This window comes from Prionailurus viverrinus, chromosome D4 (genome assembly GCF_022837055.1).
Source record: "Prionailurus viverrinus isolate Anna chromosome D4, UM_Priviv_1.0, whole genome shotgun sequence".
Classification (NCBI taxonomy): domain Eukaryota; kingdom Metazoa; phylum Chordata; class Mammalia; order Carnivora; family Felidae; genus Prionailurus; species Prionailurus viverrinus.
The window spans coordinates 20843472-20867808 of record NC_062573.1 but is presented as its reverse complement, the minus strand read 5'-3'; the positions used below and the strand labels follow the sequence as shown (position 1 = coordinate 20867808).

The 24337-nt window shown below is 38.8% G+C and overlaps 2 protein-coding genes across 6 annotated transcripts in view; both read left to right on the top strand.

Annotated features, from left to right (window-relative positions):
- The window catches only part of FSD1L (fibronectin type III and SPRY domain containing 1 like), a 79808-nt gene extending 77174 nt beyond the window's left edge, over positions 1-2634 (top strand). For all 3 annotated transcript variants that reach the window (XR_007146356.1, XM_047830455.1, XM_047830456.1), the window contains exon 14: positions 2350-2634. Coding sequence is in view for 2 of the 3 variants with exons in the window: in XM_047830455.1 (XP_047686411.1) it covers positions 2350-2362 (13 nt within the window). In the remaining variant the exon portion in view is untranslated. The remainder of the gene's footprint in view (positions 1-2349) is intronic.
- Positions 2635-7471: 4837 nt separating this feature from the next.
- FKTN (fukutin) overlaps positions 7472-24337 on the top strand; it is an 85974-nt gene continuing 69108 nt past the window's right edge. For all 3 annotated transcript variants that reach the window (XR_007146451.1, XR_007146450.1, XM_047830991.1), the window contains exons 1-2: positions 7472-7503; positions 20412-20599. Coding sequence is in view for 1 of the 3 variants with exons in the window: in XM_047830991.1 (XP_047686947.1) it covers positions 20495-20599 (105 nt within the window). In the remaining 2 variants the exon portion in view is untranslated. The remainder of the gene's footprint in view (positions 7504-20411; positions 20600-24337) is intronic.

The window sequence follows — 24337 nt, the reverse complement described above, 5'->3', positions numbered from 1 at the left end:
TCTGGATTTCCACAATTAGTGAAGTTTGATTTACTGTACATATAGTTTTGCTACTTTTGAGTAATGTGACAAAGTTTGCATCTTAAAAACAATGTTTCTGCTAGTAAGTCAAATTTTAAAAAATAAATTAGAGTTTATAAAAAATTCAAATTAACTGCATTAATATGGTTCAGTTTTACGTAGTCACATAAAATGGATCTAGAACAGTTTCTTCTTTGATTTTATTTTATTTTATTTTATTTATTTTTTTTTTTTTTAAATTTTTTTTTTTTCAACGTTTATTTATTTTTGGGACAGAGAGAGACAGAGCATGAACGGGGGAGGGGCAGAGAGAGAGGGAGACACAGCATCAGAAACAGGCTCCAGGCTCTGAGCCATCAGCCCAGAGCCTGACGCGGGGCTCGAACTCACGGACCGCGAGATCGTGACCTGGCTGAAGTCGGACGCTTAACCGACTGCGCCACCCAGGCGCCCCTTCTTTGATTTTATTTTAAACTGGATATATTCTTTTAGGGAAGTGTATGGTCGGCATAAATTTACTGAACACCCAAGTAACCATAAAGTTATTTGCTATTTTTAAACAAAACATACATTTCATAATGTCAATACTAGAACATTATAATAGATCATGAATATTTCCTTAATCATTACAGAACGATTACCTCATGTTCAGTATGGTTTTCAAAACCTTTTATGTGTATCTTACAGTATTCACATTATACAAATATTTGTGACCTGACATGCTTTGTTACCTGGAATATTTGATTAATGTAAATACTTAAGCTTTTGGAGTAATCTGGAGTTTAAATGGATTGCATTTCCTATATGTTGTTTTTATTGAAAAGATATTGTCAGACTTGCCATATAAAGGTTAGTAGTGGCTTATAAATAACAGAGATTGCCATAGTACTTTTCTCCTCAGACTATCCAATTATTAAATTAAAACAGTATTTGTTATTTCTGGGTCAATATAAGGTACTCACTTTTGATTCATAATCATTTGAGCTTTGTTAGTTTAAACTGATACATATTCTTAATGATACCCATTCACTCTAAGTTGGTCCTTGGGAATGGGCATTTAGAGGATTTCACAGTATGTAGGGCAGAAGGTGGGTGAATGTGTTTGCTTTGGCTTGGAGCTTTGTAAGTTTGGACCAGTTTTAAAATAAGTCAAATTTTAAGTAATTGGCAAAAGGCATTTCTGTTAGTATTGGAAATTTTTTGAGAGCCTAAGGGCTATAAGAATGCATATATATATATATTTTAACATTTTCAATATCTCTAAGGTACCAAAGCACGGAGTCTGATTTACCATTTAAGGGAGACTCTTTAAAATAAAATTTATAACTAATTCATACTATAAGATATATAACAATTAAAGTTTGGGAACAACTTACATTAAAAACCACTAGTCTTTAAGATTTCTGGATATAAAAAGTATTTTGGTTTCACTTTTTAAAGTAATTAAATTCAAAATTAATCGCTTTCTACCATATACTGAGTAGATCTATGACCTCAGCATAGTAAATCATTTCTCATCTTTGGGCCTCCACTGCCTTACATAAAATAATTATAACTTGTTCAGCTTACCTCCCAGGGCTGTTGCGAGAAATAAAATGAAATGGAGTATGTGAAGTTGCTTCAACAACAGTAAAATGCTATGTAAATGTAAGGCGTTATTTTCAGTGAATAATGGATTTAAGTGTTGGGTACTTCTAGATGTTCTTTCTTTTAATAAAGCATGTGCTTAAAGTGGTATCACTAGGACTTCAAAGTGATTATTTAAAAAAAAAAAAAGGTAACAAAACACCACCTGATTATAATGCCCTTTAACATTCTTTTGTTTGTGCAATGCTTGTGGCGTTTTTGTATTTTCTCATCAAACTTGTTACTCTCTATCTAGACTTGGTACAACTGTAAACATCTCTCACAGCATTCATGTGTCAGTGTAGAATAGTAGCATAAATAAACATTTTAAGCTATGTTTCCATTCAGGCATTTGCACTTTCAATTTATGACTGCTTAGTACCACATGCAGAATGAACTTAGCCCAAATATTTTCCAAACAACCAAATGATTCAGCAGTTTGTTGACATGGGATAAATGATATCAGGTGTATGTGCCCACTTACCATTTGACAACTTTTTTTGCATTAAAAGATATGATGAAACATTTCAAAACTTTGCTAACCTGAATATCATTTAGTATCTCTCCTAACATTTGTTTTGCTTTAAATTGGATTTGTTAAATGGCTTACAGGTTATCTTAATCTGTAGATTATTTGGTATGTCTATCATTTGGACATGGTTTTGCTATGCAGTTCTGATAATTAAAATTCTAATTCCTCAGGTTTAACCTTTAAGTTACGGATGAAGAACATCAATGGACACTTTTAATATACTCAGTTCTGCAAACTAGTCTTTTAATAAGCATATTGCCTCATTATCCTTGGAAACAAGACAAAGCCTTTTAAACTTTAAACTTTTTAACTTCAAAATAAAGTATTCAAAGTGGAGTAACTTGAATGTTGAAATGATGGTATGCTCTGTGTAGAATGACCGAGCCTAAGTTCTTACAAAAGCACCTGGAATATCTCCTCTAAAAATTAAACTTTTTCTGCTTTCCTTTGCTTCAGTGCTTGCATTTTTATCAATTTTCATTAAATATCTACAGTGTACTGTTGGGGATGAGAAGATTAAAAAAAAAAGTCATAGTCCCTCTGCCCCAAAAGTTTATATTTTAGAGCAGTGCTGTTCAACAGAATTTTCTGCAGTGATGGGAAGTTCTATATTTGTGCTGTCCAACACAGTGGCCACTAGATCCAGGCAGCTGTTGAGCAATGTAAATATGGTGAGTTAAACGAAGAAACTAAAATTTTTATTGTGATTAATTTAAATGTAAAGAGCCACATCTTACTAGTAGCTATTTTACACAGTGCAGCTATAAATGGAAGGTGAAACATGCTATAACTATAAATCAAGCACTTAGTTTTTCTGTCTTTGGAGCTTGTCACATTGTGGGTTACATTTTGGCAGATTGTAGCCAAAAAGAGACCAGAATCTAAATCTTTTTAAAAGTATTTCCTAACTTGAAATAAGTTTAGGAGAAAAAAGAAAACCAATCAATGACTAGATGAGACTGGAGCTCCTGTAACTAAGCATTTTCACCAAAAGAATGAAGGGACACTGGATAGTCTTGAGTCCTAGGGAGAGGAGTGTGATGTAGATAGTAAGAAAACAGTACCTCATGTAGAAGATGGAGTGGAGAACAGTTCAGCAATATCAAGATTTTAAATACACATACCTTTGAAAAGTTAATTCCATTTCTAGGTATTTCTCTTACATCCCCACAAATAAGCCAGTACTCTTTGCAGCATTACAAGAGCAAAATACAAGCAACCCGACTGTTAATTGAAGAAAAGGATGGGCTACCACAATTCTGAAGTCTCCCTTTTTAACTTGCTGCACTGGCAAGCTACCATTGTTACATACTTGTCTACATATATTCTGCATGCCCTTTCCCCAGTAAATGCTATGTATATGTAGACCATTGTGGGAGTTGGTTTCCTCAATTAGAGTCCTTTCCGTGGAATATCAGTCCTTCTTTGCCTGTCCGAATCTCTGTGGGATGAGAACTTGGGAAATTGCACTCTACTTTTCTGTCCCAAGTATTTCCCTTACTAAATCCTATTTTACATTTACGCTGCATGGTACTAGTAGTATGTCTATGCCCCTTTTGCACAAGGTCACCAGAATAATTAGATTATGGTGCTAAAGTAACCCTATATACCTGTTACAGAATATGCTATCAGTGGAAGGGTATTCATGATATTATGAAATAGAAAAAGCAAGTCCAGCAGTGTATATAGTATGACACCATGAGGGCGTGTGTGCACTTAGCCTTGGGAATGAGGGGTCCCTGCACGGATCCTCACACTTGCTGTGCCTCTTCATGGAATGGAAAATTGAAGGAACCAAGGAACTGCACCCACTTGGATGGGTGCATGTTCTCTACCCATTGTGTACCAGATAGCCAGAGCCCTAGAATTCCCTGCCTGACCAGCCCAAAGCTTGATTCCAGAACAGATGCAGGCCTCTTCCCCAAATCATCCTGAAGACAGACTGTGCTACAGGTGTGTGTGTGTGCGCCTTTATATAAAGTATATGCCTTTATACTTAAGGAGTGGCAGTTTTATGAGTAGTGTGGATGGACCTTGGATGTGCAAACAGGTGTGTACATGATGCATATCAGGACTCTTGTGGCAAGCTGAAGCTAGAAGTAAAAGAAGACAGACCCAGGACCTTGTGGGAAAAACAGGCAGACCTAGTTCTCATGCTGACTCTACAGTATATGTCTGAGAATTCCAAATTTGATCCTAGATTACTGTTCCTTGAGAAGGAATATTTGCCAGGGTAGAAGGATATAATATGGTTAATTCTTTACTCAGACATTTAAAATATGTCAAACTCCATTTGTACTCTTGCCCCAGGACCCACAATATTAGGATGGGCCACGATGTGTGTAATCCCCCATCTGAGTGATTTTTAAAAGATGGATCTTTGCCTATAATAGAGGCTGTTTTACCCATTCTCGTAACCTTTGTCCAACTGGATTGGCTGACAAGTTAAAAGCATACTGACAGCTGAAGGCTTACAGCTGGGCTCCACTCTAGTACTGCTGGGAGAAGTACTGCTCCCACCAGTTTACCTGCAGTTAGCTATTTGTTCCCAAACCTGTTTGTACTGCTGGCAGCCATTGTAGTTATATAAATATGACATAAACCAAAATGAATATGAGTATGAAAAATTGTAAAGAATGTAGAGGGAAACTTATAAAGAGATTTTAAAAAGTCACAAGGTTTATGAGTTCCAGTCCTGCGTCAGGCTCTGTGCAGACAGCTCAGAGCCTGGAGCCTCCTTCGTATTCTGTGTCTCCCTCTCTCTCTGCCCCTTCCCCCCCCCCCTCAAAAATAAACAAACATTTAAAAAATAATGAACACCTTTATGCTCATCACAGATTTACCAGTTATTAATACTTTGCCATGTTTGTATCATCTTTTTTAAAGTTTTAAAACATTTCACCTTATAAGCACTGCAATATGCATCAATGATGACTTACTCTTCTAAACACAGCCACATTCCACTAACATTCTTAGCAAAATTAACAGCACTTCCTTAATATCATCTAATGGCTCAGTCCGTATTAAAATTTCAGTTGCTTCAAAAATGTCTTCTTATGGTTGCTTTCTTCATATCAGGATCCAGACAAGGTCTACACACTGCATTTGCTTATAGGTCTCTTAAGTCTCTGATGTTGTAGTAGTTCCTTCCCTCCCCCTCTTTAAATACCATATACCATTAATGAAGAGACTGGGGTATTTATCTTGTAGAATATGGCACATTCTGAATTTAGCTGATTGCTTCTCTACACACTTTGTTAAATCTAGAGTTTTATTAAATGCAGGTTCGGTTTTTAGGCAAGAATCCCTCACAGGTGGTGCTGTGTGTTGTCTGTTCCATCCTGTCATGAAATACACGATTTCTGGTTGTCCCAGACTCAATCATAAGATTGATCACTGGGGTGGGTTCAGGTGGTACCAGCCTAAACCACCTATTAATAAGTTCCCCATCAAAAAAATAATTCTAAAACGTCCCCAGCAACATTTCACCTTAGTTTTAACATCTATTGATGAATGTTAGTTGTATTATTTCATTAGGAATAGCAAAATGGTGATTGTTCTATCATTCATTTATTAGCTAGAATTCTCATTAGGATTTTGGTTACACTGACATACAGCTCATGCAAGAAAGGATAAATACTTTTTTTTAATGTTTATTTGTTCTTGAGAGAGAGACTGAGCATGAGTGGGGGCGGGGACAGAGAGAGAGAGAAAGAAAGAGACAGAATCTGAAGCAGGCTCCAGGCTCCAGCCTGTCAGCAAAGAGGGGACCTGCGGCTCGAACTCACGAACCATGAGATCACGATGTGGGCCGAAGTTGGACGCTTAACCGGCTCAGCCACCCAGGCGCCCCAAAAGGATAAATACTTGATATTTTTCCCTTTATCAAGTTTTGCAATAGTGATTGGCAACCAATCACCCTGGAAACCTTCAATTACGACTAATGTGTTTCATTTTTAAAGAATTACAAAGTGAATTTTTACATATTTGCAGTGTTTCAATCGATAGCTCAATTCATTAGCTCAATCGATAGTTATTCATTTTGATGCTCAAAATTTCCCGTGTTAGGTCCATTAAGTTAGCACTTGTGTCCAGTAATCCCTTTAATCCTCGATAACTTCCTTCCTTTGGGTGTTATCTACTTTTTCGATTAATTTACCAACTACTAGTTCCAAGTCTATAGAACTAGTTTTAAGTAATAAGAGGACTTTTACAGAATAAGCTTGTATATACACAGAAAAGTTCTAGAAGGAAAAACCAGAAACTTATAACTGGAAATGAGAAATTAAAACTTTTCAGGGCATTTGGGTGGCTCAGTGGGTTAAGCCTGGGACTCCTGACTTTGGCCATGATCTCACAGTTGGTGAGATTGAGCCCTGCACGTTGACGGCGCAGAGCCTGCTTAGGCTTCTCTCTCTCCCTCTCTCTTTCTGCCCCTTCCCTGCTTGCTCACACACGCTCTCTCTTTCAAAATAAATAAACATTAAAAAAAAAAAAACACCTTTACATGCTGTTTCAAACAACAAAGTTTAGAAAACTCAAATATACAAAAGGAGTATTTTCAGTTTTTAGTATGGACTGATAATTTTGTATAAAGAACCTAAAATTACAGTAATTTATTTAGTGCTGTATAGTTTTTAAAATTCATGTCAAAATTGACATTTCTGGCCCTTAACAATTCATTGTATTACACTGTGAAGTTAAGAACTAGGCCGGAACTGTATGCGTGTATATTTCCAGACCTAAACCCGAGTGTAATAGTCCTATGGAGATGGGATGCCGTGCACCTCAACCTCACGAGCAATATTAATCACAGCTGCTATTTCCCACTACATCCCCATCTCATCTAATGGTACCCAAACCAGAATTCAGGGAGTTATTCTGAATCCCTCTGTTTAGCTCACACGCAGTAAAAAACAAAAAACAAAAACACTGTTGTTTATCTGAAATTCACATCTAACTGGCATTCTATATTTTATCTGCCAAACTCACACGCTTCAAGAAGCACAGCTCAGCTGGTGCCTCCAATTCTTGCTCCACTTCCTAAATTTTATGTCGCCTCGTTGCGCTACTGTAGTTGTTAGGAAGGCAAGCGCCGAAAGGGCTTTGGCTAAGTGGCCTGATATCAAAAGCTAAGAATCGTCAGGGATCAGTAAACTTCGGGCGGTGAAGTCGCAGGCGCAGCGGATACGTTGAGGTCCAGGACAGTACAGCAGGAGCGTCTCCCACAGCAACCAGAGAGCCACGGCTTTGCACTTGACGGCACCTTTTGCAGCGGTTGCTGTGAATGCCGTAAAGCGGAGTTGCCGCTGCTGTTGGGTAAGGTAAGGTACCGGAGACGCCGCTTGGTCGCGGTGGGGATGGGTGTGCGCTTTCGGGCTGGTATCGCCGGTGGCTCGGGGGCCGCCACCGGGCATTCCTCAGCATTCTGGGCACCTGTGTCCCCAGCCCCCCAGTGGTCGGGGCCGGCCACGGGCTGAGCGTGCTCCTGGTGGAGGGCGGAGGGCGGGGGACGGGGGATGATACCCAGTTCACAGCCAGGGCGGTCCTTCCCACGTTCCTAGGCTTATCAGCAAGTAGAAATCCGCATCTGGGGACAGGTTCAGTTTTGGAGGCCGATCGAAACCTTCGTAGACTCCGGTCGGGGTAGTGACGTTTGAGCAGGGTGGTGAGAGCCATCTCAGGATTTGGGAGACGATAGGCATTGGGGGTGAGGGGTAGGGCGGAGCACTGCAGGTTGTGGGACCGATGTGTGCAAGGGTGCAGAAGCATGAAGGAAACTGCCAGGTTTTGGCAGTACCGCATGCTTACTGGGGTAGTGGCCGGAGGAATGGGTACAGGAAAGGAAAGGCCAGGAATGTGGCAGCAGCTAACGTTGGGTCTCAGAGGGGAAGTATTTTGATGCTCTGTGAGTGTGGTGTTCTCCCATGGACAGTGGAGAACTACAACAGCCTTACAGAGAGGGATGATTTAATTAACCAACTCTCTTTTGATGCCTTCCCCGTGGGTTCAACTTTTAGTTCATTTGGAGAAATATTTACTGAAGCGCCCGGTTTTGTGCTTCATGAGTGAGCGCAGCTAGCCATGCCTAATAAAGTTTCATTTGGCTTTGATGTCTGCCTTTTGTTTGCACTGTCAGTTGGGGGATGTCGGGAAAGACCGGATATATATAGAAGGGGCTGTTACAAGCTTTGAATTGAAATGAGGAAAACTGAGTTTAGATTTCATCATCATCACCAGTTTCTCAAATAACATGAGGCAAGTCACTTCTCTCAGGGCCTTGGTTTTCTCAAGCATAAAGAGAGGACCTACATGATGTCAGGTTCTATTTTTGAAGATAGGTTTCTGTAGAATAAACGTCAGCCTATGAACAGATACCAAAATGAGCGATGGAGCAGCACATTAGGAATTGGGAAAGAGGAAAGCCCAATAGAAAAGGCTGGTATACTCTGAGGATAGGTAGGGTTTGACCCTACCAGGAACCACCTCTGTTAAGCACCATGGATAAAGATAGAAAAGGCAGGAAGAGGCATTCCTATTTTAGAGTCTCTTAGGTTTCCAGGGCATAGAGGACTTGGGAAGGATGGCACTGGGTACCGAAGGAACCCCAAGTGGAAGGAAAGTGCAGTGTGCTCTGAAAAGGAAGAAAAAGGAATGAGAGAAATGTCAGCAATATACAGGACTTGGTTTCTTGGATTTAGGCGATCGATAATTTAGAACCTGGGTTTCTAAAAAGTGTGTTTAAATGCGATTGACAAGACTGAAGAGTTCTGTCAGAATTCCAGCATGCAATAATGTATTGGAAGTAAGGTGGTTCAGATTGTAGCTCTGGTGTTGCCAGTAATTAGCCTCTTGGGCTGTCATTTAATTCTTGAACCTGCCCTCTGTAAAATATTGTTGGATGAGGTGGTCTCTTTCCTCTAAAACCTACAAAACATGAGTCTAAGAATGAAGAGCTACCTTCTTCTGAAATGGGGGTGGGAGATAGTTGATGGCAAATAAAATTGTTAATTTTGAACATAACTAAATTTGAGGTGCAGGAAATCGACTTTAAAATGTAGGCAGATGGAGTTCATAGATTGGAACTTAAATAGTAAGTTTTCTCTCAGAGGTGGTAGTTAAAATCTTAAAATAAATTTGCTTTGAGGAATGTAATAGAGTAGAGGATGTGCCCATGAATAGGAGGCTAGAAAAATGATTGAAGGAGACGTGTGGCTCTCAGAGCAATGAGCAAGGAGTTCTTTTATAAAAGATTACATGTAGTAATGGTAGATCATTGGGGCCGACATTATTGTTGAAGTAATTTAACAGCATTTGCAGCAAATATTAAGCACCCATTTCTGGGGACTCTGGCAGAAGACAAGTAACTCAAATAAATATAATCTCCACTGTCTTTCTAATGGTCCACTCAGAAGTAATATCACTAACATATTTATTCAACAAATAGCGTTTCAGCTACTGTTGGGTGCTAAGGATATACTAATGAACAAGGCAGATGTTCCTCTTATTCCCGCATGTAAAGGCCTTAGCTTTGTAGGTCACTGTTTTTCAAATTTTAATGGACATATGAGTCACCTGAGGATCTTGTTAAAATGTAGATTCGAAGTCTGTGGTAGGGCTTCTCTTTCTGTATTTTTGACCAACTCCAACATGATGTTGATGTTGCAGGTCAGAGGACCAAGCTTTTAAGTAGCAAAGATCTAGATCCTGTCTAGCAAATATGGCAATTATTAAACCACTACTACTCCTGCTCCTCATCTGTTTTTGTTAGTTCATTGCTTTTATGAAAATAACGTATGATCATTATAACAACATTGGGACAGTATAGAAAAGCATAAGGAACAATGTAAAAATCACCCAATTCCCCCCACCCCATTATTGATTTTTGGCGAATGTCCATTCAGATTAATATGTGTGCATATGTTTACACTTTATATGTTATCCCAAGTACTTGATACATTCTGAGCCCTGTGTTTGATTCTATTAGCTCTATAGTTTTACTGAGCTCAGTACCCAAATGTCCTCAACCAAGCAATTAAGTACGTGAATTTCTGAGGGGAAGACTTTGCTCAGTTAAAAGTAACTGGGTTTAACACCATTCTGTCACTCAAAAAATGGGTAGATATTAATATAATTGAAGCTTATAATGTGTGAGCTGTAGTAAATGAGTACTTGTTAATTGACTCATAGAATGAAAGACTTTTTAATTTTTTTTAAACTTACTCTTTTTTTTTTTTTTGTATTTGAAAATCAATTGATACTCCCATAGGATATCCAATTGATATCCCATAGGATAAATAGAAAAACAAAATGCCTACACTCCACCCAACCCAAAAACAACCACTGTTCTTAACTCTGATGTGTACGCTAACTAAGGGAGGTCTTAAATGAATCCATAGAATAGCTTATGTAAGTGTTTGGGTCAGAAGAAATCCTTGGTTCTTCCACGTTTCCACTGCCTTTGAAGTAACCATAATCTTTTGTCTATACTCTGTAGTCTTGTAACAGAGAACTGCTAGCAGCTTGCCCTGTGTCTAGTACCTAGGGCTCAGCAATTTTTGTGAAGTTAGTGGAAGAATGAATGAATGAGATAGCAAACCAAACGGACCTGTGTGACATAAACTCTGGCTGTTACTCTTCATGTGCCGCAGCTTGCATTCGTCACTCATCTCAAATGCCTTTGTACTCTTCCAGCCACACACAACTCTTCTGGGGCAACAGAGGTCCATCATATGTATAAAGTTGCTTTTTAACTCTAAATTTGTGCTTAAATTCTACTGTGGAAAAATTTGGAATGTGGAATACTGGGGGATACAGAAACATGAATGATAGCCTCCTGTCTCTGGGAACTATAATTTAAGACTGACTGCAGAAATAGTACAAATATACAGTGCTGTGGGAACATAAGGGAGGGGGACTTTAATTGTCCGAGAGCAGAGGGAATTATTAATAGACCTTTAAGATGACTTATTAATGCTTGCTAGCATTACTGTGTACTCTGTGATGTTCTTAGATGCTATTCAGTGCTTTACATGTATTAATTTGTTGAATCCTCAGAACAACCTTGTGAGTTAAGTACAATTTATAGATCCTTTTTAAAGATGGGGACATAGAGACATAAAGTAACTTGCCCAAAGCCATACAGGCTGCAAGTGGCAGAGCTGGATTTGAAGAGCCTATACTCTTAACTACTCAGTAGGCAGTGAGAGGGACCGGGAGGTAGGGGGAGAAAGCATTATAGATAGAAGGAGTAGCATAGGTGAAGGCACGTAGATGAGATGGTACTGTACCAGTGGATTCATATAAAAGAATAGTACGAAATGAGCCATAGAAGGTCTTAAAGCAAAGGAAGTGACACCAAGAGGTATGTTAGAAGTAATTTGACGTTTACCCCTAAGATGGATATTTTGAGGAAAGCCTGGTAGTAGGACATTCATTCATGTAGGCAGAGGTAATAAGGCCGTTAAATTAGGCTAACTATACTGCAGATGGAAAATGGAAAAGAAATGATAGCTTTTAGAAGCACTGAGAAGGGTATACAGTTTGTTGACTCATTAGATAGAGAGAACCACAGAAACTGTTTTGAACATAAATCATTGAGAAATAGGGATACTATTAACAAGAATAGATGGTCAAGTCATGGAAGAGATCTGGTGTGAAGGTGGACAGTTACTTGTTTTAGGTGCTAGTGGAATGTTCAAGAAGACCTGGCAGCAGTCAGCTGGAATATTTATAACTAATCCAGCATATTATGGGAAGTATAACTAATAAAATGATTAAGAGCAGGGTTGCCTGGGTGGCTCAGTCAACTGAGCATCTGACTCTTGATTTTGGCTGTCATGATCCCAGGGTCATAGGGTTGAGTCCCATGTCGGACTCTATGCTGAGCAGGGAGCCTGCTTAAGATTCTCTTTTTACCTCTGCCCTTCTCCCTTGCTCACTCACTCACTCTCTCACTCTCTAAAAAAATGATTGGTGCACCTGGGTGGCTCAGTTGGTTGAGCGGCTGACTTCAGCTCAGGTCATGATTTCACGGCTCATGAGTTCGAGCCCCACCGTCAGGCTTGCTGCTGTCAGCGCCGAGCCCACTTCGGATCCTTTGTCCCCTTCTTTCTCTGCCCCTCCATCTCATTCTCTGTCTCAAAAAAATGATTAAGAGCAAGAGAATGTAAATGGAACTAACATCTGGATTTTATATCCAGCAGAGAATCATAGGCATCTGAGACAACACCACTTCCTTCACCCTCTTCCTTTGCCCTTGTAATATCAGTCCCCTCCTATCTTTACTTCCTTTCTTGGCTAGCCTTTCTTATCTAGGTTACCAGACACTCTTTCCCAACACCTCATCACTCCATAGTCATTCTGTAAGGAGTCACTCACTATATATTTGCAACTTTCTGGAGCATCAAATGGAGAAAAAAAAATTTTATATCAGGTGTCAACATGTTGAGGTAGAGGTTATATTGCAAAGGGTTAAGAAGTGAATGAGTGATAAGCAGATAAAGAGAATTCTTAACACCTTGCAGTCGAATTTTAACTTCCAGGCTACTGATAACTCTCCAGAAGTTAGCTGTAAAAGGAAAGGAAATGAACAACATGAAGGATGGGCAGTATTTAGGGAAGATGGATAGCATCTACCAGGCCTTTTTTTTTGCTTCTAGCAGCTGGATGTTGATTTTTTCATGCCTTCGTCTTGAATACATTTACAGAAGCATTTTCTCTTTATGCTTTCTAAAATGCTGCCTCATCTCTCTAATCATGCCTTTGCCTAATTACACTACCCTCTTCTCTGTCGGTTAGCCTCCTGTTTTATTTTGCAGTGCAAGCCACATTTGAATCTCAGTTCTGTCTAATTCATACCACCCATGCCTCTCTCTTTCTCTCTAATGTCCCTGAATAAGTTGGGACATTGAGGGCATTGTCCCTAGCAGCAGCATTGACAGGCTACATCTTATGAACCTAAATTAGTCTTAGGGCTGGTCATTTCTTGTTGGAGGGCCTCTGATGTCAAGAGAGGTGATCCAGAAGGCAGGAGTAGGGGAAAGTGGAATAAAAAAGTTAGGCGGTTAGACATCCTTCAAACATCCCTAACCCAGATGATTCTCAAAAAGAGTGGTGGTGTTGTCATGGGATGTCAGGTAAGCCCAGGTGCCAAAGTCTTTCATTGCCGTTACCTTCAAAGAACGAATGATGTGAAAGGGGCAAATGGGAAGCCAAAAGAGTATGAAATACTGCTCTTGGCTTGTAGAGAGAGCCTTAGAACTGTCTTGAACTTCCCATTTTTCTGTCACCTTTGTGTATGGCTTTGATCTACCACCAGTTTTTTCCAACCTTTTTCATATCTTGACACATAGTGGAATTGATAATAAAGGATACAAATGTGTTTATTGTTGGCTGGAGGTGACCAGTCTTGGGCTCTGGCTATCCCAGGCCCAAAGACCGAGAGGATTGATGGCTCTGACACCCATAAGCCATTAAGGCTCATTTGGGAAGCAGATCTACCCAATCCTTTCTTCTTCATTGCCAAATCTTAGTTTATGGCACTAGTTACGGCAGGCTTCCATGTCATCTGAGACGAATTCTGTGCTGCAATATACCACACTTATATTAACTTCATGTTTTCATTAGAACTTAAAGATACTTGGTTTACTGAAACCTCATAACTCCCTTAGTGTCTGCATTATGTATTTTCTGAAAACATTTGCTGCCTTTTTTTCCTTTATTCCCCCTGCCCCATTTTATTTATTTATTTATTTATTTATTTATTTATTTATTTATTTATTTTAATGTAAGTAAACTCTACCACCAACATGGGGCTTGAACTCACAACTCTGAGATCAAGACCCTCAGCTCTACCGACTAAGCCAGCCAGGCACCTCTCCCCTCATTTTAACTTATTATCTGTGCAATACTCCTTCTCTTTTCCATTAGAAATGATATACTGCCTTCTTTAGAAAGCTTTACCTAAGTAAGAAAATACATTACCTGTCCTCCCCAGAACTTTTATTATGATAGCTAAAATGTCCCATGTAAAAAGAAATGTATACAGGGGCGCCTGGGTGGCGCAGTCGGTTAAGCGTCCGACTTCAGCCAGGTCATGATCTCGCGGTCCGTGAGTTTGAGCCCCGCGTCAGGCTCTGGGCTGATGGCTCAGAGCCTGGAGCCTGTTTCCGATTCTGTGTCTCCCTCTTTCTCTGCCCCTCCCCCATTCATGCTCTGTCTCTCTCTGTCCCAAAAATAAATAAAAAACGTTGAAAAAAAAATTAAAAAAAAAAAAAAAAGAAATGTATACACAAAAAATATTTTTATTTTGGTTCTATGCCATATTCCTCTCTATGTTATTTTTAAATGTTTATTGTTCAGGAGGTGGAAAAAGTATGAGTTTTCAATTCTGAAAAAAATCACTTTTTCATATTTCAGATTTTGCTTTATCATAAAAGTTCCTGCAGGACAGAGAACTTTTTAAAATAAAAACTTTAAAAAATGATTTGTGTGCTCTTGAGCACTGTGCCATGTATTTGAGTATACTTAGCACACAGGTTACTTCTTGATATTAATTCAGTCAGTTTTAGGCTGCTAGGGAAGTGATTCATATGTACTAATAGGTATAATTCAAAATGCAAAGTAGTAAAAGTGTTAGTGTTACTTGCCTCTCCTTGTGCTCCCATAGTCACTTGTGCTTATTCCTTCATGGCAGTTACACTATATACATTTCCTCCATGTTTGTCTCTGAGAAAGTCTATCACAAACTGGAGCAGTGGGTTTTTTTGTTTTTTTATTTTTTAATGTATTTTTATTTATTTTTGAGAGAGAGAGAGACAGAGAGAGAGAGACAGAGTGTGAGCAGGGGAGGGGCAGAGAGAGATGGAGACACAGAATCCAAAGCAGGCTCCAGGCTCTGAGCCGGCAGCACAGACCCTGATGCGGGGCTTGAACTCACGAACCATGAGATCATGACCTGAGCCGAGGTCAGACGCTTAACCACCTGAGCCACCCAGGTGCCCCTTGAGCGGTGGTTTTTAATTGATGTGGGGTTGGTAAGGAATGGGGCCTGTGCATTTTGGAAAACATTCCCCATGCTGTTCTTTAGGCATATCACACCTTCCATCCCCATCAACCCCACCATTCTTCTTTGGGAAACTTATACTCATCTCTAAAGTCTTAGAAAGTAGGAAACTGTACCTTATTTATCATTGTATCCCAGTGCTTAGCATTTTTGCAGCATCTATGCTGTTAAGACAGGCAATAAACGTTCCTTGCAGGAAGGTAAAACTAGGAGTTTGGAGGTAGGAGAAACTAATTGTGACTCAGAAGAGCATGATAGACTTTGTACAATGGTTACTTGAGAGGAGTTATGAAAAGAGGTGTAGGGCTGGTTTTATAGAAATGGGGGAAAACATTTCACACGAGGGAATGAGCAAAAGCAGACACAGGAAAGTGTGGTATGTATTCCAGGAATTCTTGGGCAAAAATCATAGAGTGTGTGAAGTGGAAGAAGCCTATGGAATTTGCCTCTAGAAGGCCATTGCATGGAATTTGAACTTTGTTTGTAGGTGGTGGGGAACCATTGAAGAAATTTTATCATGGCATAACTTGAATCATATCTCAGCAACTTGATATATCTGTCACTGTAAAGGTGAGATTATGGCTAGGTAGAAAGTAGAGATGGGGGCTCCAGGTAAAATGAGGACAATTAGAGTCTAAATTAGATTGATGGTGAAGAAAGAAGAGGGAGTTGGTGCCAGACATATTTGAGAGGTAAAAATCAGTAAGCCACTCTTTTTTTAAGTACCACATTTTTCATTTTAAAGTCTTTTTTTTTTTTTTTTTTTAAGAGAGAATGTGCATGCACATGTGCAGGAGCCAAGGAGGGGCAGAGAGGGAGGAAGAGAGAGAATCCCAAGCAGGCTCCATGCTGAGCCATGAACCATGAGGTCATGAACTGAGCTGAAATCAAGAGTTGGATGCTCAACCGACTGAGCCATGCAGGCCGCTCCTGCATTTTTCATTTTAAAGATCGTGCTAGCAAAGAAGAATGTTTTGACAGGCTAACGCTCCTCCTTTGCAATTGAATTGCCTCGGCATTTATAGAAAATAATGAAATAAAGTTAATTAGATGTCATCCTGATAATAACAGTAGAGTTAAGTGATTGATGATATGTTGTGGAGGTTTATTTCATGTAAAAATTAATTGTAGATTATAGACATGTCCAAAGAGAGAACAAGATATTAATTTGGTCTTTATGTTTCTGTCGTGGTTTACATAGGCCTTTTATGCTTTCTTTCTCTTTATGAATTCAGGCACAGAAGAGGCTAAGTGATGGTGCACTCTCAGTGCCACTTTAGAAAATTACATAGGAATCAGTAGACAATATGCTGATGTACTATTTACTAGAACCACAAGAAACTGAGCTGAAATATTGAAAACGAAGGACATTCTTCTTCTTATCTTGTTAGCTGCCCTTATCAGAGTATTTGTTTTAGCAGCTTTTAGCTGACAGCAAAAACTAATACCATCATCAATGTTATTTTATTTATGTTGCTAGTTTTCATTGTTTTAGGAGACAACATGATTATGACTTATTCAGTTATTTTTGCTGTATACATCATCTGTAAATCAAGTGAATTATTCATATTACTGTTAGTATCATTTCTCTTAAGTAGTTTGTTGACTTTATATAATATAGTGCTTGCTTCATGTAGTCTTCAGCTCTGGAAGCTCATTTGTGTTGTTTTAAAACTCGAAACCAAAACTTCTAGTTTTTAAGATAGCAGAGTATAGGCATTTGTACCCCCTTCTGTCTGAAATTACCCTGAAACAACAAGGAGATTGAGAGACAGAGATTACATCTTTGGTGAGACCAGGAATCCTATAACCCAAATCAAAATATTTGAGAAAGGTTCCCGTAAGCAGGAAGAGATTGAAAGAGGATACTGTTGGGAAGAGATCTCAGATAGAGCTGGCAGTGCAGTCAGGGAGAGATCTTCTGTTTCCAGTAGCAACAGGATGCATAGGAAGGCAGTAAGAGCTTCCTTGGATTGTTTGGCAGCATGAACTAGCAGGAAAGGAAGAGGACATAAGAAAACATACAGAGAGACCCCATCTTTGCAGGAATCACTTTCTTGGTGAGGCAAGGAGTAACGGCTAAATGACTTTCTCTCACTTGTTCTCAGACACATTGTCTTTGTCTTTCTCACACACACACATGCACAAAACACTGTGTCATAAAATGCTTTCTTGTATATTAGAGACTATCTTCTAGTCCAGAACACAGCTTGTTTCTTCCTTCCACAGGCCTCTTGCAAATAACTGATCTGAGTAGAGTTCACATCATTCACAGGTAAATAAGAAAAAGGAAATGAGCACAGTTATCTCCCCAAAAATGCTACCAGAGAAAAGGAAAAAAGAAACAGGGAAAAACAAGTGACAAAGAACCCATGAGAAAACTGTTGGCCTAACAAATTTAATGAAACAGTCACTTCTTTAAATTTTTTTAAATGTTTATTTATTTTTGAGAGAGAGTACGAGTCAGGGAGGGGCAGAGAGAGAGAGAGAGAGAGAGAGACAGAATCTGAAGCAGGCTCCAGGGTCTGAGCTGTTAGCACAGAGCCTGATGCGGGGCTCGAACTCATGAACAGTGAGATCATGACCTGAGCTGAAGTCAGATGCTTAACTGACTGAGCCACCCATGTGCCCTGAAATAATCACTTATTTAAAATAATAGACAAAGTTAATTAGCTAAGAAGAAATAATAAGACAACAGTATATGATAAACCATATACTGGCAGAGCTCAAGAAAGAAAGAAAAATAAAATCGGAGAAATAAAAGGCCATATGGGAAGCAAAAAGGAGAATTAACATTGTTGAAAAGTCAGTAAAGGGCATGACAACAAGCTTTTGGAAGTTGAATGAAGTGAAATGGGAATGAGGAGATGAAACATGCTCAGGTGTGTGTTCTGGAAATAAGAGAATTCAACATTAGAACAGAAGAATATTCAAACATATAACTTAAACTTCCCACTAAAAAAAGAAATCTTGGTTCTACAGATTGGAAGGACACATGATGAAGAAAAGCTAGTATACATTAACCCTTGAACAGTGTGCGGATTAGGGACACCAGCCTCCTCATGAAGTTGAAAATCAGTATGTTATAGACGCCTCAGAAACTTAACTACAAATAGCCTACTGCTGACCTTACTGATAACATAAACAGTCAATTAACACATATTTTGTATATTATATGTATTATATACTATATTTTTACAATAAGGTAACCTAGAGAAAAGAAAATATTAAGAAAATTGTAAGAAAAAAATCCTAAGGAAGAGAAAATACATTTACAGTACATTCTGTAAAGAATCCACGTATAAGTGGACCCAGGCAATTCAAACCTATGTTCACAGGTCAGCTGTACATTCATCAACATCATTACATAACCTAGTTTTGAAAAAAATTGGCTTTCATAGGTAAGGAATGCATTCTCTGCTCATCACATTAAAAGGGTCAACTTAGGGGCGCCTGGGTGGCTCAGTCGGTTGAGCGTCCGACTTCAGCTCAGGTCACGATCTTGCGGTCCGTGGGTTCGAGCCCCGCGTCAGGCTCTGGGCTGATGGCTCAGAGCCTGGAGCCTGCTTCCGATTCTGTGTCTCCCTCTCTCTCTGCCCCTCCCCCGTTCATGCTGTCTCAAAAATAAATAAATGTTAAAAAAACAAAAACAAAAAAACAAATAAAAGGGTCAACTTAAAAAAAAAATTTTTTTAATGTTTATTTATTTTTGAGAGAGAGAGACAGAGACCAAGCACGAGCTGGAGAGGGCAGAGAGAAAGGGAGACACAGAATCCAAAGCAGGCTCCAGGCTCTGAGATGTCAGCACAGATCCCGATGCGGGGCTCGAACCCATGGACTGCGAGATCATGACCTGAGTTGAAGTCGACACTCAACCGACTGAGCCACCCAGGGGCCCCAAAAAGGGTCAACTTTTTAATTGAAAAAATTTAAAGGGGAGTGCTAGGGGAAGGATCAGATATTGTCAGGGGATATTTAGTATTATAGCATTATTGTATAAAATCTACAAGTTGTCAGGGGGAAAGAAATTGTGACCTCAGCACAACTATGAGTTGACAAGTGTTTTTGAACAATGCGAGAACTCAAGGTAAATAGTGTTTATAAGTTCTTTTTGATAAACTGTAACAAGATGAATATCAGCTATCCAGTGGATGAATAGAGAAAGCAGGAGGGTAGGTATAAATTTGCTGATTTCCCTTTATTTTTCAGCTGGAGAACAAAATCGTAGAAAGTTGAGACATCAAGGGGCACTCAGGTGGTTCAAGTCATGATCTCACAGTTCGTGAGTTCAAGTCCCACGTCGGGCTCTGTGCTGACAGCTCAGAACCTGGAGCCTGCTTTGGATTTTGTGTCTCCCTCTCTCTGCCCCTCTTCTCTCTCTCTCTCTCTCTCTCTCTCTCTCTCTCTCTCTCTCTCCAAAAATAAATAAACATTAAAAATTTTTTAAAGAAGTTTAGACATCAAGTAATAGAGGTGTTAGTCTATGTACAGGAATAAAGATAAACACTTGAAAAATTAAATGTAATATGTTTAATCAAAATCAGTGCAGAGGAGATACAAAGAAGTAGAACTGTATTAAATTTCTTATCCTAAAGAAATAATCAGATGCAACCAAAGATGAAAGAACAAAACTTCTTGTCTTTACACTTTCTTTTTATTTGCAAAGAACTGAAAACATGTATGGCATATTTATAAAAACTGGCCACATCCTAGATCACACAAAAACAACAAAAAGCTATCATACAGATGACGTTTCGTGACCAAACCTTTTCTCAGTTTCCTCTGTGGAAGTGGTTCTTAGTAAGGTCAGTAGCATCAGCAGAGCCTGCCAACTTGTCAGAAATGCAAATTCATAAGCCCATCCCAGATCTACTGAATCAGAAACTCTGTAGGAGAAGCCCCCAACCCTGTATACGTCAGGTTTTTTACATATCCCATTTATGTTTGTTATTTGCAGTTGTTATTTGTAGAATTCCATGGTAAATATTTTTGTTTTTGTCATGTTTGGTCTCATATCTGATTATTTCTTCAGGAGAGAAAGTTAGCAATTCAAAGAATGTGCTCTGGAACTTTAGGTAACTTTTTCTTTGTTCTGTTGCTAGTTATTAAAGGTGAAAAAGTAAAAATAAGTTTTTGTCTCTTTAGAAATATCTTTTTTGTTTACAGAAAACAAGATTATCTTCTTATCCAAAAAAGATGACACCAACTGGGTTACTCTCAAAGGACAACCAAGTGAGCACCACAGACTAATGAGTAGAATCAACAAGAACGTGATTTTGGCGCTTTTAACTTTGACAAGTTCTGCATTTCTGCTGTTTCAATTATACTACTACAAGCACTATATATCAGCAAAGGTAATTTTTTTTGTGTTCCTATCTACATATTTTTCTCATGGTGTTGTCTTTCTTTAGATGCTGTGCATAGTTTTAAGGATGTTACACCTTTATCATATATATTTCAAATATTTTTCCTGGTTTATTAATTTGTCTTTTAACTTTATGTTCATAGTATAACCCCCCACCCCCCACCCCCAGTACATTTGTATTTAATTTCTAGGTAGAAAAGATTTCTAAGTAGAAAACCTGTCAAGATCTTTCTTCCTTAGGGCATCTAGTTTTGTGTCATAAGTAGCCAAAGATTGTGGAAGTATTCACCTGTATTTTCATCAAGTACTATTTATGTTTAATTTTTTTTAACTAAATAGAATTTATTTTAGTATGAGGTATGAATTAGATCTCTAACTTTAAAGTTTTTCCCAAATGGTTGACCATTTGTCCCAATATCACTTATTGAATTCCTCCATTAACTTAAAATCTCATCTTAATTATATGTGACCTTTCCACAAATAACTACTATTTTGACCCTTTCCCCTGGAATGCATTGTAGCTCTTTGTATGTTTTTAAGTAGGCTCCACACCCAGAGTGGAGCCCAATGCTGGGCTTGAACTCATGACCCTGGGATCAAGACCTGAGCTGAGATCACGAGCTAGACACTTAACCACCTGAGCCACTCAGATGCCCCAAATGCCATGTAGCTTTAGTTGTAAAAAGCAGGAACACTACTTTAGGATTAAACCTCATTTATGCTGCTTATTAACTGTGGGATCTTGGGTAAATTACTTCTAAATGCTCTGTTTTCTCATCTACAAAATAGGGACGATAAAGATACCAGCTCGTAGACTTGTGAGGCTTAAATGAATTAATACACATAAAGCATTTGAAACAGTGCATGTCATAAAGAGATCAATAAATATGAGCTATTATTATTATTTTCATATAGTGTCATCCTGGTTTCAGGAGTAGAATTTAGTGATTGATCACTTACATGTAATACCCAGTACTCATTCAAAAAATTTATTTAAAAGTCACTGTTTGCTAAGCATTTTGACAAGGTGACAGAAACAATGAGAAATGTTTTTTTTCTTCCATATTTTTATAATTTGCTGGGGACAGATGCTAGTGGAAGTATAGATGCTTCCGGGGGGCGCCTCGGTGGCGCAGTCGGTTAAGCGTCCGACTTCAGCCAGGTCACGATCTCGCGGTCTGTGAGTTCGAGCCCCGCGTCAGGCTCTGGGCTGATGGCTCAGAGCCTGGAGCCTGTTTCCGATTCTGTGTCTCTCTCTCTCTCTGCCCCTCCCCCGTTCATGCTCTGTCTCTCTCTGTCCCCCAAAAAATAAATAAACGTTGAAAAAAAAAATTAAAAAAAAAAAAAAGTTGCTTCCGGTATGTTATTAGTGTGAAGATAAAATGCTGTCTATAAGGAATACAATTAGTTTCTCTATCCCAGCCGGAAAAAAATGCCTTATTTAAAAATAGTAAGTATAGTTAGAATAATAGACGTTATTATTTAAAAGCTCCCAACTTTTAAAATTTTTTCGATTTTGTTGAGGAAAATGTTTAAACTTTCAGCTTTTTATTAAACTTCAAGATCTCACTTAAACTTCAGGGAAATACGGATGGATCTCGAGTATTCTAGTATAGTTTCTAATAACATAGGAAGAGAATTCAGAATTCTGTAAACTTTGCTTACTGATTATATCTGAATTGCATTTCTCATTTGTTCAGTGTTCTCAATTGTGGGATATCCTTAGACAGAAAATTCACACAAAATGGTTTCTAGTTCAATTAAAGTTGTTTGATTTATTAGCAGAAGAGTGGAGAATGGTAACCTTGATCAGCACTAACTTACACATCAGCAGCATCAGCATAAAAACCATGATTTTAAGGACGCCTGGGGGGCTCAGTAGGTTAAGCATCCGACTTCAGCTCAGGTCATGATCTGACAGTTTGTGGGTTCAAGCCCAGCATCAGGCTGTCTGCTGTTAGTACAGAGCCTGCTTCGGATCCTCTGTCTCCCCCTCTCTCTGCCCCTTCCTGCATGTGTGGGATAAATAAAATAAATAAAACATTAAAAAAAACAAACAAACATGATTTAGGTCAGGTTTGAACTTTCAGGCAATTCAGAAAGACACTGAGATTGTGTGTTAAAAGCTAGGGCAAGAATGAAAAGTTGGTTTTATCTGTGATCACAGCCTACTTCTAGTAGTAAATGCCTGCAGTAGTAAATGTTGAGGACTACAAATCTTTTCAGGCTCTTCAGGAGAGTACTCTAATATTTATAGGTTAGGGAAGAAAGGTTATTAATATCTTGGAGTTAAGGAGGCATATTTTTTTCCTAGTTATAGTATAGTATTGGTTTTAGGAGTAGAATTTAGTGATTCATCAGTTACATAGAATGCCTAGAGCTCATCTCAAGTGCCCTCCTTTTTTTTTTTTTAATTAAAAAAAATTTTTTTTTAACGTTTATTGATTTTTGAGACAGAGAGAGACAAAGCATGAACAGGGGAGGGTCAGAGAGAGAGAGGGAGACACAGAATCTGAAACAGGCTCCAGGCTCTGAGCTGTCAGCACAGAGCCTGATGCGGGGCTCAAACCCACAAACCGCGAGATCATGACCTGAGCCAAAGTCGGATGCTTAACCGATGAGCCACCCAGGCGCCTCCCAAGTGCCCTCCTTAATGCCCATCACCCATTTAGCCCATCCCTCTTCCCACCTCCCCTCCAGAAGCTCTCAGTTTGTTTTCTATAGTTAAGAGTTTCTTATGGTTTGCATCCCTGTTTTTATCTTATTTTATTTTTCCTTCCTTTCCCCATGTTCATCTGTTTTGTTTCTTAAATTCCACATATGAGTGAAATCATATGGTATTTGTCTTTCTCTGATGGGCTTATTTCATTTAGCATAGTTCCATCTACATTGTTGCAAATGGCAAGATTTCATTCTTTTTGATATTATATTCCATTGTGTATATATGTGTGTGTGTGTGTGTGTGTGTGTATGTATATATATGTATATATATACATACACACATACCACATCTTCATTCATCAATCAGTGGGTATTTGGGCTCTTTCCATAATTTGGCTGTTGTTGATAGTGCTGCTATAAACATTGGGGTGCATGTGCCCCTTTGAATCAGTATTTTTGTATCCTTTGGATAAATGCCTAGTAGTGTAATTGCTGGGTTATAGGGTAGCTCTATTTTTAACTTTTTGAGAAACCTCCACACTGTTTTCCAGAGTGGCTATACCAGTTTTCATTCCCACCCACAGTGAAGGAGGCCTACTTTTGACCATTTCTAGGGCCTCCCCACAGAATTCCTTTTGGCCCTAGCTGGTTAGACAAGTTTAGCCTTTCTATGATCTCCCAAATGAGGTCTGAATAATCCAGTTATTTGATAGCATTGAAGGTAAGGAATTTGTATATCTATTGGGTCAGCTAAAACTCCATAGGTGGGTGGAGTTGACTCTTCAGATTCTAGAACAACCCTCTAGATCTTTGAAATACAAACTCTTACAGGCCTTTGAAATACAAACTCTTGTGTGATGACCTTGTGAGCAATTTCTGTGAGCTCCACCTTTCAAGCAATTGGCTGGCAGTTTACATCACAAAAGTTATCTCTAGGACCCCCTATAGAATGTCAGTTGTTCATTGTTTTTTGTTTTGTTTTTTTACTGCACCAACCTAGACAATCTGATTATAATTATGTGTGCTCATTCAATCTGTATTTATTGATTACGTGTTATATACAGGG